The following is a 15,139-nucleotide window of genomic DNA, read 5'->3' as shown; positions in this document are numbered from 1 at the left end:
GATAATTGGCTTTTGGGAGGATGGCTGCAGAGAGGATAGTGAAGCCTCAAACTTTAGCCTTTATTCAGACAACTTAACTCTTGGGTGAGGTATGAGGAGGGCAAGATGAGGAAGAAGTCAGCTTATTCTCAGCACTCATGCCACCACCCTCCTTCTTGCACCCAAGGCAGATGTCACTCATTGATTGCCACCTGCCCTCCTTCCTCATTAAGCCTTAGTACAGACTGTCTCTCCCCCTTGGCTGCATCTCGCTAAGCCCGAGCAGGCAGGCCATCCTGGGAGTAAGCCATTGTCCCACAAACCACCAAATGATCTCCTGTCTTTATTATGATGAACCCTTTATTATAGAGACAGACCGAACTCTCTTTTGCATAAAGAATCTCTGGATTGGGTCAGGGAAACCCACCAGCTCTGCTCTCCAATGCCCAGCGCTCCCTGCCTCTGCCTCAGCGTAAGGCCCCATTTGCTATATACATCTCAGGATCACTGGAAACAGCAGAGGCTGCTGTCCCCAGGGCCAGGCTGGTCTTGTCAGGCCATGCTGGCTGGAGGGCTGGAGCTCCTGGCTACCTGCCAGCTCAGAGCCGGCCCGTCTCCTGCCCCAGTCGGTTGTCCAGAACCTGGAGCTGCCGGAGGAAGCCTGAGTTGGGGCAGATGTCACGGTGGGCCTGCACTGCCTGGATGGCCTCCACCAGCGTCATGTTCTCACAGATCATGAGGAAGGCCAGGACGAGCGTGGCAGAGCGGCTCACCCCCATGGCGCAGTGGACCAGCACGCGGCCTGCAGAGAGATCCGACCTGGCATTAGCCTTCTTACCACCCACCCCTTTGGGAGTCAGCTAACCTCCCACCCACCCATCCGGCACCCTGGAACAGTGACACTGCCCACTATCAGGACAACTAAGGCCCAGAGAGGGGAAGGAACTAATTCAAGTTGGTGGCAGGGCTAAGGTTGGCAGTTGGAATTCCCATCTTCCAGTCTAGGGTGCTTCCTCTGACATCCTTTGCAACTCTGGGGGAGGGAGGCATTGTACTCCTGAGGGCCTCTGGTTTGCCTCAGGTTACAAGAGGTGTCTATCTACCTCCCTTTCCCCCCAGTTCTCCTCTCTCCTCTGCTCCTGAAGCTCTATGCCAGGGCCTCATCTTAGAGGACTCTACTCAGTAGCCTCTGGCTAGGTCCTGAACCTCCTGCCCAAACGCCTGTCCTCTTGCTAAGGGATGTGGTTACCCTGTTGACCACACTGGACCCTAGTTATGTCTGTGATTGCTGGTTTCAAGATGGTCCCCCAAAGGGACACTCACTAAATGGCAGCAGCTACCTGCCCTATGGGGTGGGAGGGTTGCTGAAAGACCCACCCAACGGTGCTACTGAGGAGATGACTAGCCCAGAGCACCCCTTCCTCCCCACCCAGGGCCTTCCCCACAGCTCACCTCGGGGAATGCTGAGGGCATCTCGGATGTATCGAGCAACAGGCAAAAAATAGACACTGAGGTCAAAGAAGGGGTTGTCATCAGCCTCGATGCCGTAGTATTCCAAGGGCATTCCACGGTAGAACTTGGCACCTGTGTCCACCTGAAACTTGCCTGCAGCGACGTTCACAACGTGGGTGATGCCCAGCTGGCTGAGCGTGCTCTTGTCCCGGGCTGCATACCTGGGGGGGAGGCCACGGGGGGATTAGAGAGGTGGGGTAGCTCTCACCCAGTCACCCCCTGGCCGGATTGGAATTTTCTTCCTTCCTCTGCATCTCCCTGCAAGGGTGGAGACTAGAACCAGTGAATTGACCTGGGGTGAAGTAGCTTTCATAGATGGAGTTTAAAGAGTCCCTTTCCCTCAGGCCAACTTTCAGGGAGGGAAGTTTGGCTGCATTCATCAAAAGCCTTAAAAATGTACATATACTTTGCCACAGCAGTTCTCCTTCTAGGAACTTAATTAAAGAATCCAAAATGTGCTCACGGACATATGTACGCTGAACCTAGTGATATTTAAATGGTGAAAAACTGAATGAAAAAAACCCCTAAATATCCTGTAACAGGAGATTAAGTATGGCATATCTAAATGATGAAATACTATGCAACTACTAATAGATGGAGATAAAGAAGCAAAGATGTTCATGCTATATTGGAAGCTTGTGAAAAACGCAGTTTACAAAACAGTGTATATAGGGAAATTCAATTTTTGTTGAAAATGTTCTAAAACGTGTGATTCTAGTTAAAAATCTTTCTATATAAAGCACACTATAAAACAGCATTATGACATAATACCAATTTTTTTAAAAATAATTGTAAAAAAGCATGCATGTGTATATGCATTTAAAAAAATTTACAAGGATTTTATTATTGGTTGTCTCTGTGTGTGTGTGCTTGGGGATAAAATACTGATCAATATTTTCTAAATTTTGAGAATATCTTCAAAAACCCATATATATCAATGCATATTTTTCTAATTTTTAGAGATAGTGACAATTCTGCTCTCTCTTTATATACACTCTGAACAAGCTTGTGTGCGCTCCCAGGACCCATGGGGTAGAGTGTGCCGAGCATCACTATTCTCAATAGCCCAAAAGTGGAAACAACTCAAAGGTACAATTGCAATAGGATGAATAAACTATGGTGTGTTCAAACGATGAAGTATTATACAGCAATGAAAAATGAACAAATACAGCAACACATAATAGTATGGGTAAATCTCACAATTTTGAGCAAATGATGCCAGGCACAAAACACTCACAGTCTTATTCCATTCATAAAACTTTAGGCAAAACTAGCTACATTGTTGAGGTACATAGATGATAAAACTATAAAGGAAAGCAAGGAAATGATTATTTCAACAGTCTGGATAATGGTCATCTACAGGGAGAAGGAATAGGATTTGGATACGATGCATTCAGCAGGCGCTTCTGCACAAGTTAGAAATATTTCTTGACCTGGGCAGTGAAACTGTACACGTATGCTCTGGGCACTTTTCTTATGTGTGTGTTATATTTCACAATTAAAAGTAATAATAATAAGGAAAGAAAAATGTGGACAGAGATGGTGAGAGGTAAAGAAGGGCCATCTCTGTCCCCACGACACCTGACGGCTCTGTAGAGGCCCAGTCCCCCACCCCCATGTGAGACCTTGCACCCCCCCACCCCCAGTGTCATGGACCTTACTTACGCGTCGCCCAGGAAGAGGTTGGGCCAGACCTCGTTGATGTGGGTCAGTGGGATGGCCCGGCGGGACCATAGCAGCCTCTGCAGCGAAGAAAGTGTGGGTGGCTGGTAGGGGGTCAATCGGACTCTCCCATGGATCTTGGGCCTCCGGAGGTCCTGTTTCTGCAACGAGTCCATCCTGGGACAGAGCACACACTGCGGTGGACAGATGCGGGGCAGTGCCCTGGTGCCACTGGGATGCTGGGGGAAGGGACTGAGCTGCTTTAAATGAAGCTAGTATCTAGTGGGGGCTGAAGCCTGGAACCATTCAAGAGAATCCCTTGTCGCCACCTTAGAGCTGGGCAGATATCTCACCTGCCCTTTGCTGAGGCATTTGACGTCAGAGGCTTTGGCCAAGGGGCCCCCAGCATTCCTGTCTGCAGCACTGGTTCAGGCAGACATCAGCCCTTAAGACGCTGGTCACTCGGGACTTTGTAGGGATGGACAGCACAGGTGGCTGCGGCCCTGAGAGGGCTCCGAGAAGGCCCACCCACCCCCCACCCCAAGGCAGCTCATCTCAAGCCCCTACCCCCCTACCACAGGCTGTCCTCAGGTTCCCATCCCCTTCCAGTTTCAGATGCATGGAGAGCAAGTCCCATCTGGGGTTGGAGTAGGGTTGTGAACCAACATTTGTTAGCATTTCCACACTGAATAATCTGAAGCCTCCTATATGTCTGGTGCCTCACAAACACTAACCCATTTATTTACTCTCTCCCCCATGTATGAGGTAGATACTGCAGTCCTTGTTTTCCACAGGAGGAAACTGAAGCACACAGAAAATTTTTTTAAGTGCCACCCAATGCCCTCTGGCTAATAAGTAGGGAAGCTGGGGTTTAAATCCAGTCTGTGCTATTCCAAATACATCCCCAGTTCTTTCAGTCACCATCTTTGGGGACCCCAGGGAAGGGCCGCTAGCTGGTCTGTCTGTGCAGGGAAGCCTGGCATTGAGGACTTACACATCTGCCTGGAAGCCCAGGGATTTTCCTCCTTACCCCCAGGACTCAGGCCAGCGCTGCAGGGCAGGCCTCACCCCGGCGGGGTGGGCTGTGTCAGGAGTCAGCTGGCTGAGGGAATCCGGCGCCCTGCACAGCTGGGGGGTCAGTGGCACCAGGACCTGAGTCTGGCGCCGTGATGGGAAGGAGTGCCCATCTTGGCTAACAATCTCTGGTCCCTTTAGCCAATAGCTAGGGACGGTGTAAACAGGGAGGAACGGTTTTTCTTTCTGGTAGGAGGTGCCTGGAGCAGGAAGAGAAACGGGCACCCAGGAGGCCACGGGCTTGGCCAAGCTCACCCAGCGGGCAGCAGGGGGACAGGGTGGGAGTGAAGACCCGGCCTTCCCCCTCATCCCTCACTGTGACCTCTCAGGGTGGGCTGGGTGGCCTGCCACCTACCTAGAGCATGGTCAGGGGTTGGGAGTGGGGGAGTGGGAGCAGGGGCAGGACTCTGCGTGTGAACGGAATGGGGCCAGGGCAGGTTCTACCCAGAACACACATGCTGTGAAGTGGCTAGAATTCCAGATCCTCCCCTTGGAGCCCAGGGGGGTGGGGCCTCAGAACAGAACCAGCCTATTGTGGACTGAGGCAGCGGTTGTCCCAAAACACCCAGACCCTCTCTCAGCTTGGCATATCTTTGGGATTGAAGACTCTTGGCCCCATAAACACCCCCATTCCCCCAATGAAGATGGGAGGCGACCTCAAGTGGTAGAAACAGAGTCCCAAGAGCCTGCCTCAGGCTGGGACTCTGCCACGACCCATTCTGTGACCAGAAGCAAATCTTGGCTCTTCTCTGGGCCAGTTTCCCTTTCTCAGGCTAAAGATTGTGGCCTTGCTTGACCAGGGTTAACTGAGGGTCTGACCTGAGGATGAGAGGAGTGGCTGGGTATGCAATGATGAGTATGTGTGTGTCGGGGTTGGAAAAGTCCCCGGACTCGAGGGAAGTCCAGTTTCCACACTGGTCTGAAGCCAGCAGCAGGGGCTGCAAGAGCCCCAGGCTGGGCTGGATGGAACTTCCAGAAGCCTGGCAGGTGGGGCTCTGGCCCGCGGAGCCTGGCGTGGGGTAACACTGCCTCCCAGTGGCCGGTGGAGGCTTCGCAGCCCAATCTCCAGACACAGCAGAGAGAAAGCTGGACCCCAGACCTCCTGGGGGCTCCAGGGAAGAGCCAGCTGAGGGGTCAGGAATCCGGGGTTGCTAGGCCACAACCCATGCCTCAGCTTCCTAGGAGCCGTAGGCCCACTTTTGGAGAATGGGGGCTTCTCCCTGGCCTTTTCCCTTTGTCAGGTCCTGTCTAGGGCCTCTCTCCCAAACCTCATAGCTATACCCACGCCTGTCTGCTCTGTCCCGGGGGGGATCCAGGATTGCCAGCCCAGTGACTTCTTTCCAGAAGCTCCAAGCTCAGACAAGGAAGGAGAGTCGGGGGGCTACAGGAGGCTTCCCTTGTTTCTGCCACCCCAGACCTGACTGCTGAGGGTCCTGCCAGACAGCGCCTTCCACATCTCCTCTGCCAAGCAGGGCGAAGCAGGGGCCCAGCATCCAGCAGGGACAGGCCCCGCCCCTGGCTCCCCTCTCCAAACACTCTAGTCCTTGTTCGGTGCCGGGGGCTCCAGGTCACCTTCTCCCTGCTGCTCCCACCGACGCTGAGCGGCTGCCTCTGTGGGCTGTGGTTTTCCCGTTCTCTTGTGTGGCTGCTGTTTACAAGTTCACACACTTGTTTTCTGTCTTTGTATCCCTCCTCCTCTCTCTGTTGCTCTCCCGTTTGTCTCTGCCTCGCTGCCCCCTCACAGGAAGCCCCTGCTCCTCCGCAGGGTCCCAGGAGAGCCCCCTGCATGCCCGTGGCCCCAGGCGGAGCACAGGCTCCCTCAGGGCAGGGGCAGCGGTTTGCCGTCCACCTCCTCAGCTGCTGCTCTAGACACATGTTCTCCCTCTGCCCCCTCCTCCCAGGGGGGCCAGCTAGGGCTGCACGTCTCAGGGTAGGCCCAGCAAGGAGTCTGGTGAAGGAAGCCTTGGGGATGGAGGTAAGGGGGTACCAGGGGTGAGCAGCTGGGGTTCTCACGCGTGGAGTGCAGAAGTGGGCAGGTAGTGGGCAGGTCTGGGTAGAATTCCCAGGTCAATGACTTGGTATATGTGTGCGGACTTCTCTGAGCCCCTCAGTGGGGCTGCTGTGAGAATTCCATGGGATAGTAAATGTGAAGTGCTCACCACAGTGGCTGCCTCATGGTGCCTCTTACTGGGATTACCAGTACTGTTGTTACTGCTATTCTTTTAAGCCTCAGCCATATCCAGGGCAGAGGGTTCCTTCAGAGACTTGAGTTCTTTCTTTTTGTGTCTCTGGATGATTCTTTCTCAGTACAGCAATAATTACTCACCACTTACTAGGATGTACTACATACTAGGCACAGAGCCAGGTACTGACATTTTCTCATTGAATCCTCACAGTATCCTTAGGACATTGGTAATATTTTCATCCCCATTTTATAGATGAGGAAACTGAGGCTCAAAGAGGTTAAGCGATATGCCCAAGGTTACACAGCCAAATTGTGTGGGAGCCAGGATTCAAACCCAGATCCCTGTGTTTTGCTTTGCCTTTACCTCTGACCCAGTTGGTCCCTGTTCTAGCTAGTAAAAGCTGCCCGAATGAGATATACTAAAACTGGAACGACTTTTTAAAAAGTGGAATTCAGTAAGTTACAAGTTGAGAGTTCTAAGGCCATGAAATGTCCAAATTAAGGCAAGGCTATAAAAATGTCCAACTTAAGGCATCCAACAGAAGTTACCTTGGTTCAAGAAGGCCAGTGATGTTCAGAGTTTCTCTCTCAGCTGGAAGGGCACATGCCAATGTCTGCCAGCTTTCTCTCCAGGCTTCTTCGGAGGCCTCCCCAGGGCTCTGTCTGTCCTGTTGGCTCTGTCGGTTCTGTTGGCTCTAAAGCGTTTTCCAAAACGGTTCCCTCTTAAAGGGCTCTAATAAGCAACCCCACCTTGAATGGGTGGCGACACACCTCCATGGAAATCATCCAATCAAACAAAAGTTACCACTCACAATTGGGTGGGTCACATCTCCATGGAAACAATGAAAAAGATTCCACCCAGCAATACTTAATGAGGATTAAAGGACATGGCTTCTCTGGAGTACATAATAGTCTCAAACCAGCACAGACCCCCAGCCCTCTCCACACTTCCCCAGTCCTCTACCCAACAAAGGCACTGGTGCCCTGACCCCTCATTACCCGGCATGCTCTGTGCCGCCACCCTGAAATAGGGGCATTCACCCACCTGAGGGGTTATCTTGCCCAAGCTGTGGTCTCCAATGGGCAATTTGTGCCATCGGCTTCCAGACGCCTGTCTCTACACACTTGATGCTGTTTCTATTTTTTGATTTGAGTTTAATTATAAAGCATGATGTACTGCTCCCCTCTTCCAACCTTCCCTTGCCACTCCCAACTCGCCCACTGATCCCATGGCTTGGCCAGTGCCAAGCCCAGCCAGGCATTCTGCCCTTTAGGCCTAGCCTAGGCCAGGCCACGCTGGGAGTAGACGCAGCATGGCACAGGGTGTGGCTGTGAGTTTGTGTGTACAATGTACGTTTATAGTGAGGCCAGGAGCAGGAAGATCCAGTGAACCATTTTAAGCATTCATGTGGCCTTCAGGGGTGGTGAGGAGTAAGGGGAGAAGGGTTAAGGCTGGAAGGGTCTTCTGTGGAGGAGGCTACTGGCTGGACATAAGCACAGCGAATTGGTGGATTGTCACGAGCAGGGCTCAGATTTGCAGGCCCTTAGTGGGGGATCTAGAAGACTTGGCTGAGGGAAGCAGCACAAGCAAACAAACAGAAAATGGTATCAGCGGGTTACGGAGCAATCTTTAGATCTTGGCACAGAGGCTGGAGGCCCAGCCTTGAACTGAAGTCAGAAACCATATGTCCAGGAGCCACTCCACTTTTTGCCAAGCTGCTTCCTTCCTCCAAAACAGAATCGAGTGTTCCTCGCCCAAGGCCCCACTGTCCCTTGAGGCCACTGAGATGGTTCCCAAGGTCCTTCCCAAGGCTAACCGGTCAGTTAGGGACCTTGGATTTGGGCTTCTTAATAACCCTCCCTGACTACCCAGAGACCTGCTTCACATACACCATTCCTCCATGCACCTCCCCACTTGCACACAATGGGCATACACAAAGACATGACACCTACACTGGGGTCTCTGAAGTTTGAACTCAAGTCAAGGTCCCAGGCCCCCCTGGGGCTCCTGGAGCCCAGGAGAGACCTCAGAGAGGCAGTTTGCGGCCAGGGGCCATCATGAGCACTTAGAATCCCCTCCCTCTCTGCTCCTTGGCCAGGAGGAGAGGCTGCTGAGACAGGGTGCAAGCAGCAGGAGGAAGGAGCTGGAAGGGCAGGCTCTACAGCACTTACCTTCTTCCAGGCATCCACCTGGCCGAGTAGCTCCAACAGCACCAGCAGGGCCAGCACCCGGGGAGCAAAGTGGCAGAGCCCTGTGGCAGGGAGTAAGGACCAGTTCTGGGGGAGAGATGAGCTCCATATTACAGGCAGGTAAACCGAGTCCCAGATGGGCTGGGACTTGGGGCAGGAGCAATAACTGCCATTTAACCTGCTTCTACCCTGAACCCTGTGTAAGGTCAGGTAGGTGCAGATGCTGGAAGAGAAGAGGAGGCAGGTTTGGGGCCCAGGGCTCATGGAGAGAGTTGATCTTGTTGCACAGCTCCTTCCTCTCTGAGTCACAACCCTGGGAGCTCTAGTCACCCAGACCCTGTGGTGGATAGTAGTCCTGGGAATCATGCAATGCTGCAGCCCTGCCCAACTGACCCCACCCCCAAAGCCAGCTGCTTTCTGGGAATAGATGCTGAGGTCAGGGGTCTAGGTGCTTAAGGGTCCAAGCTGGAGGAGGTGGGTGATTTAGTGTAACCAGAGATGTGCTGCTCTGCCAGGTTCCTGAAACCTGTCCATAGAGGAGAACGTGAATGCTGGAAATATGCCATGCCTATCCCTCTCTTGCCCCCCAACACCCACAGAGCTCCCTACAACAGTTTCCCACCCAGCATAGCTCCAGGTATAAACCCAATTCTTCTCCTATCACACTCACCCCCAAACTCTAAGCCAAGCCCCCTATCTTACCGTAACCTACCCCCACCCCCAAGATGCTCAGCTGGGGAGCTGGCATGTGGAAAGACTGGCTTGGCACTCAGAGGTAAAAGCAGCTCCCCTGGGGTGGGAGGAAGGGGGTTGGGGATTCAGCCCATACCCTAGGGACTCTTCCAGCTCCCAGGGGAGCCTAGGCCAGCCTCGGTGTGCCTTCTCCAAAGGGACCCCAGCCAACTGCCCACCCTCTAAGCCAGTAGGTGGTAGGACAAGACAAAGCCCGGGCTGCAGAGAGAGTGAGGGGAGAAGCCATATGGGAAACAGGAGCTGGAAATGGGCAGGGGGAGCAGAGAGACGCCCCTTTCTCTGCTAACTGTCCTCAGGGAGGCCATGAATGTGGGGAAGGTCGGGCTGAGGGGGCCAGATAGGGCCAGATCCAGCCTGGGTAAGGTGGGAGAAGGGCAGTGGGCACTCTACATCTTCATTCACAGTCCTGGGGCCCCTACAGCCACTCCACCCCAAGAAGAGACACCTCCCCTCCTCCCTTCTGAGCTGAAGGAGAACAGAGGGCTGATGCAAGAGAAACTGAGCCAGCACCTGGATGGCCATTTGTGCACCTCCTAGGAGCCTTGGAGGTGGTGTTGTTGAAGCCTGACCTCTTCTACTGGGCAGATGGACACTGGGGCCCCCAGCGGGAGGGGATGGCTTAGGGAGAGGTGGTGTTGGTGACCTGTACCCCTTGTGCAATTTAAGGACCATCTGCCTTTGGTCCAACTTCACTGAACATAGAATAAGAAGGCAGGGGGTCAATGAAAGCAGGAAGGAGTCTGGTTAGACTTCAGGAAGACTTTTATGTCCTCATGCAATCCCCAGATCCAGAAAGAGAGGGAAGCAAGGGAGGGTCTTTCTATAGAGATCTGAAATCAGAAGAAGAGTGACGGGGGCAGTAAGGAGCTGGGTGCAGTCCAAGACAGACAACAGAATGGCACGATGACGGAACTCTTGCACCAAGCGAGAGCTTAGGTGAGGAGCTCATGGCCGGTGGCAGGAGCACATTCCAGAACCCATACTCCTTCCCTGTTGTGGGGAACAGTGCCACAGGCTTGGGATGAGAATTAACTAAGCCTGGAACAATAGCTGCAGCCATAGTTTCTTCCTGGAGCTGCAGCTGGGGTCTTGACCTGAGGGGAAGGAGAGGCAGAGGTTATAAGCATGATGAGGTGTGGGAAGGTCCAGACAGCCCACATGTGCCAGGTCTGGCCTTGGGGGATTCAGATGAGCTCCCATAGGCTTTTTTTTCTCCTTTCCCTTTCCTATGTATGCTGTATGGCAGGGGTCACATTTCATTCTTTTGCCATTTGAGTGTCCTATTATTGCAGCACCATTTGTGGACTTTTTGCTTGTTTGTGTTTTGGGGGAAGTGCACGGGCCGGGAATGGAACCCAAGTCTCCCACATGGCAGGCAAGAATTCTACCTTTGAACTACCCTTGCACCCCCTCCCATAGGCTTTTGGCTGAGAAGGCTGGGAAGACCTCGCCTCTTCCATCTTGTGTGTTCAACCCCCTTCCTAGCCTTTCCGTTCTCTCTGGGGGCTGAAGAATCTGGATGAGCTGGGGGAAAGCGGGCCCTACAGGATTGCCCGTATTTGGATCTGTGAGGGAGTCTAGCTGCTCAGGGAGTAGGTCAGGCCCTCTTCAGCCTTCACTTCCAGCCACACAGCCCTGGTAACCAACCCTCGACTGGTCCCACCCCAAGCCCCCTGCCCACCCCTCACCTTGCCTTTCAGTGCCGGCCTGCGTCCCGCAGCTTCTGATCCAGCTTGCAGAGCTGGTGGAGGAAGCCCCGGTTGGGGAAGACCCATCGATGTGCCCTCACAGCGATCACCGCCTGGCGCAGGGGCAGCTGCTGGTGCAGCATGAGGTAGGCCAGGACGAGCGTGGCGGAGCGGCTCACCCCCACCACACAATGCACCAGAACCTTGGCTGAGGGAGACATCCTGGTGAACAACCCTTCCCCACCAGCTGCTTCTCCCAGGGGCCCGGGGTAGAGACCTGAGTGTCTTTCCTTGCTCTGCCTTGGGCACGTTCTATGCCCCTGGGCAAGTCACTCAGCCATTAAAGGCTAGATCTGCCAAATGTACACCCATTTTTCCTACCCTGGGGAGGGGGTCCAAAGTCCTTCACATGGCTTCAGAGTCCTCTAGAGCTGGCCCCTACCCACCCTGTTGCCTCATCTCAGGCCATGCCACCCCAATGCTCAGCTCTCTGTGCATTGGGTCATTTTCTTTTCCTTAAAGCTGTCATGGTTTCTGGCATCCACCCTTAGCACATGCTACTCAAAGTACTAGAAAAACTTCTCCCCTTCTCTTGGTCTGACTAATTTCTGTTCATCAATCAGGTTTCAGCTAAGACATAAGCTCCTCACACAAGCTTTGCTGACCGCTTCTTGGTCATAGAGCAGCTAATCACTTTAGAATGTAGCCCAGAGAAAATGTGGAAGGAAGTCCCCCCAGTTCCCTCACTCATGTACCTGGGCTGACTGCCCCTGCCCTGTGCCCCCATCGTTCTTCACATCTGCTCACTCATTGGAGTAGCCCTCAAGGTACTTCACATTTTGACTGTCTTTCCACCAAATGTGTGACGCCGTGAGGGCAGGGCCCCTGTTTGGCTTAAGTCTGGAGCCCACCATCTAGCTCAGTGCCCGGCACAGAGCAGACACTCAGTAAATAGCTGGTGAATGAATGGACGAAGAACAAATGCTTCAGATGTTAAAAAGTGCTATGAGCTGTAGTCTTGGCATTTTCATTATATAGATGAGGCAACAGGCGTCCAGTGGCTTGCCCAGGGACATGTAGCAAGAGCACAGATGTCTCCTAGGATGAGCACAAAGCAGGGCCTCCAACTTCCTCAGGTTCTTTGTTGTACTTTGGGTATTCGAAGATTTTTCTTTCCCTATCTGAAGGTACTTTGGGGTGGAAGTGAGACATCCAGGTATCAAATGGGGGATTTCCCAAGACTGAGTGATATTTTACAAAGGAACTGTTTCGCTGTTTGGAAGATCTGGCTTTCAGCCCCAGAGCTGTTACCTTGTGGCATGACTTTGTTTTCTAGGCCTCAGTTTCCCCATATGTGAATCAATGAGGTTGGATAAGATGCTGGGATATTGGGTAGAGGATTTTTAAAAACCTGATGGCCTTTTTAAAAGCCAGGGATGGGAAGAGCACTGATGATTGAGGGGAAACCAGGTACCCCCTCACCGCCCATGACTGAGCAGGATGGGATATGGAGAGAGGGCCACAGGTCCTACCCCCGGGTGTGCTGAGGGCACGGTGGATGAAGTCAGCTGCAGAGGAGAAGTAGGCACTGATGTCAAAATCGGGGAGGTCTTGGGCTGGCACCCCCAAGTAGGTCACTCTGCTGCCATAGAAGTCAGGACCACCCTGACAGTAGAGGCCCCCGTGGGCAGCGTTCAGCACGTGGGTGATGCCCAGCTTCCAGAGTTCAAAGCGGTTATTTGCTGTGGCCCTGAGACAGGCAGGAGAGGGGGAGATGCAGGTTGAGTCATGGGGTCCAGGAAGGAGGCTCTCTGTCCACCCCCCCACACACACACCCCTTCAGAGGGACACAGCCATTAGGATCTGAAAGGAGCTAGAACCCAGCCAGTTTGAGCTGGAATCTTCAGCCCATCGCCCCACCCTGCCAATCTTCCTGGTGGGAGGGTGTGATTTAGGAGGTTATCTTTAAGTTATCTTCGATTCCTGAGGCAACCGTCTCCTGCCTCCTGGCAGGAGGTAGGGATTGCTTCAGTCCTGGGACCCAGCTGCCCCGCCCTTCCTGCTCCATGACCTCCCACATGCATCCAGTCACTCCTGGTCACCACCCCATACCTGCTTCTGACCTGCAAATGCTTAGAGGTGACAACTTCCCTGATTCACCTTCAGTAAGGTTTCCCCACCCATTCCATCCAGAGGGAGGCTGGGGCCAGGAAAGGGGCTCTCTGTCCCTCTGCCCCCTAATGGCCAAACTAGTCACTGCCCCGTCCCCAGCCCCAGGGTCCAGGCCTGGAATGCTCAGAGCAGAGCTATTTCTCCTTGTTCCCACTCCACCCCCATCCCCGCTAAATAGCCCAAGAACCATCATTCCCACCTCACCCCCCTCCACTGGCTACCACTCACACATCTCCTATGAAAAGATTGGGCCAGACTTCATCCACGCGGCCGCAGGAGACCTTCCCTGCCCTCAAGAGCTCCTCCAGTTCCAGGACACTGGGGCAAGGCGTGGCTTTGAGATCTCCCTCTTGGTCTGGGAGCGAGGTGTCAGCCATGGGCCAGCCCACCCACCCCTCTGCCTCTGCATTCACTTCTCTCTGCCTCTCCAGTGTCAGTTCTCCTTCCAAGAGATTGGCAGGAACAGGTGGGACAGGAGCAAGTGACTCAGCAAGTCACAGAGGTCTCTAGAGAGGTTAGGGCCTTTTTGTCGCCAAGTCACACACCCCACAGTATTGTCCCCAAACTCTGTGAGAGAATTTTTGTGAAAATTCATATGAAACAAAGGATGTGCTAACACATAATAGGTGCTTAAGAAACATTTGTTAATGATTGTAAAAGCTCTTATCTTGTACCTCTGTGACTGTAAGAGCTGTTGCTCTCTTTATCTGGTCATTTTCTTGTAGGGCAAAGGCCCTAAAGCTGATGAAGAATTTGAAGACAGCCATTAACTAGTCTCAACCCCCTCCCCCCCAGACTTTTGTAAAGCAGCTAGACTCTGCTATTGAAAGCTAACTTGTCTCCCTTCCTTTTGGCTTACACTTTTAGTATTGAAGTGATAGCTCTGCCTCCCCTCCTTTCAGTTTATGTTTTCCTATTGAAATGATAATCATAACATTCTCTCCTTTTGTGCTTTGAACTTGTTATTCAAAATTACCTCATCTTCCCTTGCTAAATCCTTAAAAACCTTGAACCCCCCAGACAGATTTTGGGCCACTAGGCCATCTACTCTCCTACTGTGCGCCTAGTGACAAACCCTTTCTTCCAAACCCAGGTGTCTCAAGAATTGGTTATTGAGTGCATTAGGCAAAAATCCATAGCGGTTATCTGGTAAGAGTCCCAGGAGAGAAACAGAGAGCTCTATCTGTCCTTCTTCCAGGACTGTATGCAGGCGAGATGAGATGTCTTGCCTGCTCTTAGATGACTTCAGGAAGGCCCCGAATGCTGGGAGGGGCAGGAGCTGCAGTAGAAAGGACTACCAGTTTCCCTAGCCTTGAGTCCAGGTTGAACACACCACGGCATCCCAGGAAGCAGTCCTCACTCATGTCCTTCCCAGCATCTGCTCCCACCCCATTAGAGCCACGGAGGTCTACTCTGTACTGTGTGGGGAGACAGGGCCGAAGAGGAGACTTTGTTTATGCCAACTCTAGGCCAGGGTTGGGAGGGGACCTTCACTCAGGGTGGGGTTATGTTGTGAAACGAGACGGGCATAGGTTCTGAAGTTAGATTTGGGTTGGAATACCAGTTTTGGCACATGAACTGCAAGTACTTCAGGAAAGTTTCCTGGCCTTTCTGTGCGATGATATCTACCTGGCAGATAGATAGATATCTCAAACAAGATGATATCCTTGTTTAAAATAAGGATTAAATGAGATGTTTATATGTCACTCAGCATAGGGATTGTTAGAAAGTAAAGGGACAATAAATGGTAACAACTGGCACTGGGGCTTGGCTCTTGGGGAGGAACTAGCTCCCTCCAATGAATTAGGATAGTCTCTAGTGCCTCGGCCTCTTTAACGATTCCCATAGGTCCCGCTCCATCTCCACTAGCCCCTTCCCTTGGCTCCTCTTGCTTTGAGCTAAGGCCTAACGCACGCGACCTCAG

At 52.8% G+C, this 15,139-nt stretch overlaps 2 protein-coding genes across 14 annotated transcripts; both read right to left on the bottom strand.

The window, feature by feature from the left end:
- Positions 1-321: 321 nt before the first annotated feature.
- On the bottom strand, positions 322-8,687 carry DUSP13B (dual specificity phosphatase 13B). 11 transcript variants are annotated; one of them, XM_077124841.1, is made up of 6 exons: positions 4,583-4,678; positions 4,148-4,281; positions 3,507-3,621; positions 3,157-3,330; positions 1,432-1,652; positions 322-781 (listed from the first exon to the last, which is right to left on the bottom strand). In XM_077124841.1, exons 3-6 carry the CDS (start codon positions 3,560-3,562, stop codon positions 579-581), a joined length of 654 nt encoding a protein of 217 aa, XP_076980956.1. In that variant the 5' UTR covers positions 3,563-3,621; positions 4,148-4,281; positions 4,583-4,678; the 3' UTR covers positions 322-578. The 11 variants fall into 11 exon arrangements, with proteins under 11 accessions (XP_076980956.1, XP_076980957.1, XP_076980958.1 ...); XM_077124842.1 differs by having other exon boundaries at positions 4,184-4,281; XM_077124843.1 differs by having other exon boundaries at positions 3,507-3,576; positions 4,184-4,281.
- On the bottom strand, positions 8,587-13,765 carry DUSP13A (dual specificity phosphatase 13A). 3 transcript variants are annotated; one of them, XR_013161476.1, is made up of 6 exons: positions 13,444-13,765; positions 12,576-12,793; positions 11,044-11,251; positions 9,866-10,449; positions 9,432-9,553; positions 8,587-8,689 (listed from the first exon to the last, which is right to left on the bottom strand). XR_013161476.1 is itself a non-coding variant. In XM_077124851.1 (4 exons), the coding sequence occupies exons 1-3, from the start codon at positions 13,590-13,592 to the stop codon at positions 11,052-11,054; spliced, it is 567 nt and encodes a 188-aa protein (XP_076980966.1). In that variant the 5' UTR covers positions 13,593-13,765; the 3' UTR covers positions 8,589-8,689; positions 11,044-11,051. The 3 variants fall into 3 exon arrangements, 2 of the variants coding, with proteins under 2 accessions (XP_076980966.1, XP_076980965.1); XM_077124851.1 differs by lacking the exons at positions 9,432-9,553; positions 9,866-10,449 and having other exon boundaries at positions 8,589-8,689; XM_077124850.1 differs by lacking the exons at positions 8,587-8,689; positions 9,432-9,553 and having other exon boundaries at positions 9,618-10,449.
- Between the last annotated feature and the right edge of the window lie 1,374 nt (positions 13,766-15,139).

Source organism: Tamandua tetradactyla, chromosome 13, assembly GCF_023851605.1.
Source record: "Tamandua tetradactyla isolate mTamTet1 chromosome 13, mTamTet1.pri, whole genome shotgun sequence".
Taxonomy (NCBI): Eukaryota; Metazoa; Chordata; class Mammalia; order Pilosa; family Myrmecophagidae; genus Tamandua; species Tamandua tetradactyla.
The sequence above is the reverse complement of the archived record's forward strand: the minus strand, read 5'-3'. Positions and strand labels throughout refer to the sequence as shown.

What these genes read in the sequence shown, in the direction of transcription:
- DUSP13B (XM_077124839.1), bottom strand. Translation starts at nt 4,536, where the DNA reads ATGAGGGGGAAGGCCGGGTCTTCACTCCCACCCTGTCCCCCTGCTGCC. An exon ending in CGCTGGCCTGAGTCCTGGGG is followed by an intron (nt 3,331 to 4,183) that starts GTAAGGAGGAAA and finishes GCTCTGTCCCAG; the next exon opens with GATGGACTCGTTGCAGAAAC. An exon ending in TGCCCTCAGCATTCCCCGAG is followed by an intron (nt 782 to 1,431) that starts GTGAGCTGTGGG and finishes ATCTCTCTGCAG; the next exon opens with GCCGCGTGCTGGTCCACTGC.
- DUSP13A (XM_077124851.1), bottom strand. Translation starts at nt 13,592, where the DNA reads ATGGCTGACACCTCGCTCCCAGACCAAGAGGGAGATCTCAAAGCCACG. An exon ending in AATCTTTTCATAGGAGATGT is followed by an intron (nt 12,794 to 13,443) that starts GTGAGTGGTAGC and finishes TGCCTGTCTCAG; the next exon opens with GGCCACAGCAAATAACCGCT. An exon ending in TGCCCTCAGCACACCCGGGG is followed by an intron (nt 11,252 to 12,575) that starts GTAGGACCTGTG and finishes TGTCTCCCTCAG; the next exon opens with CCAAGGTTCTGGTGCATTGT.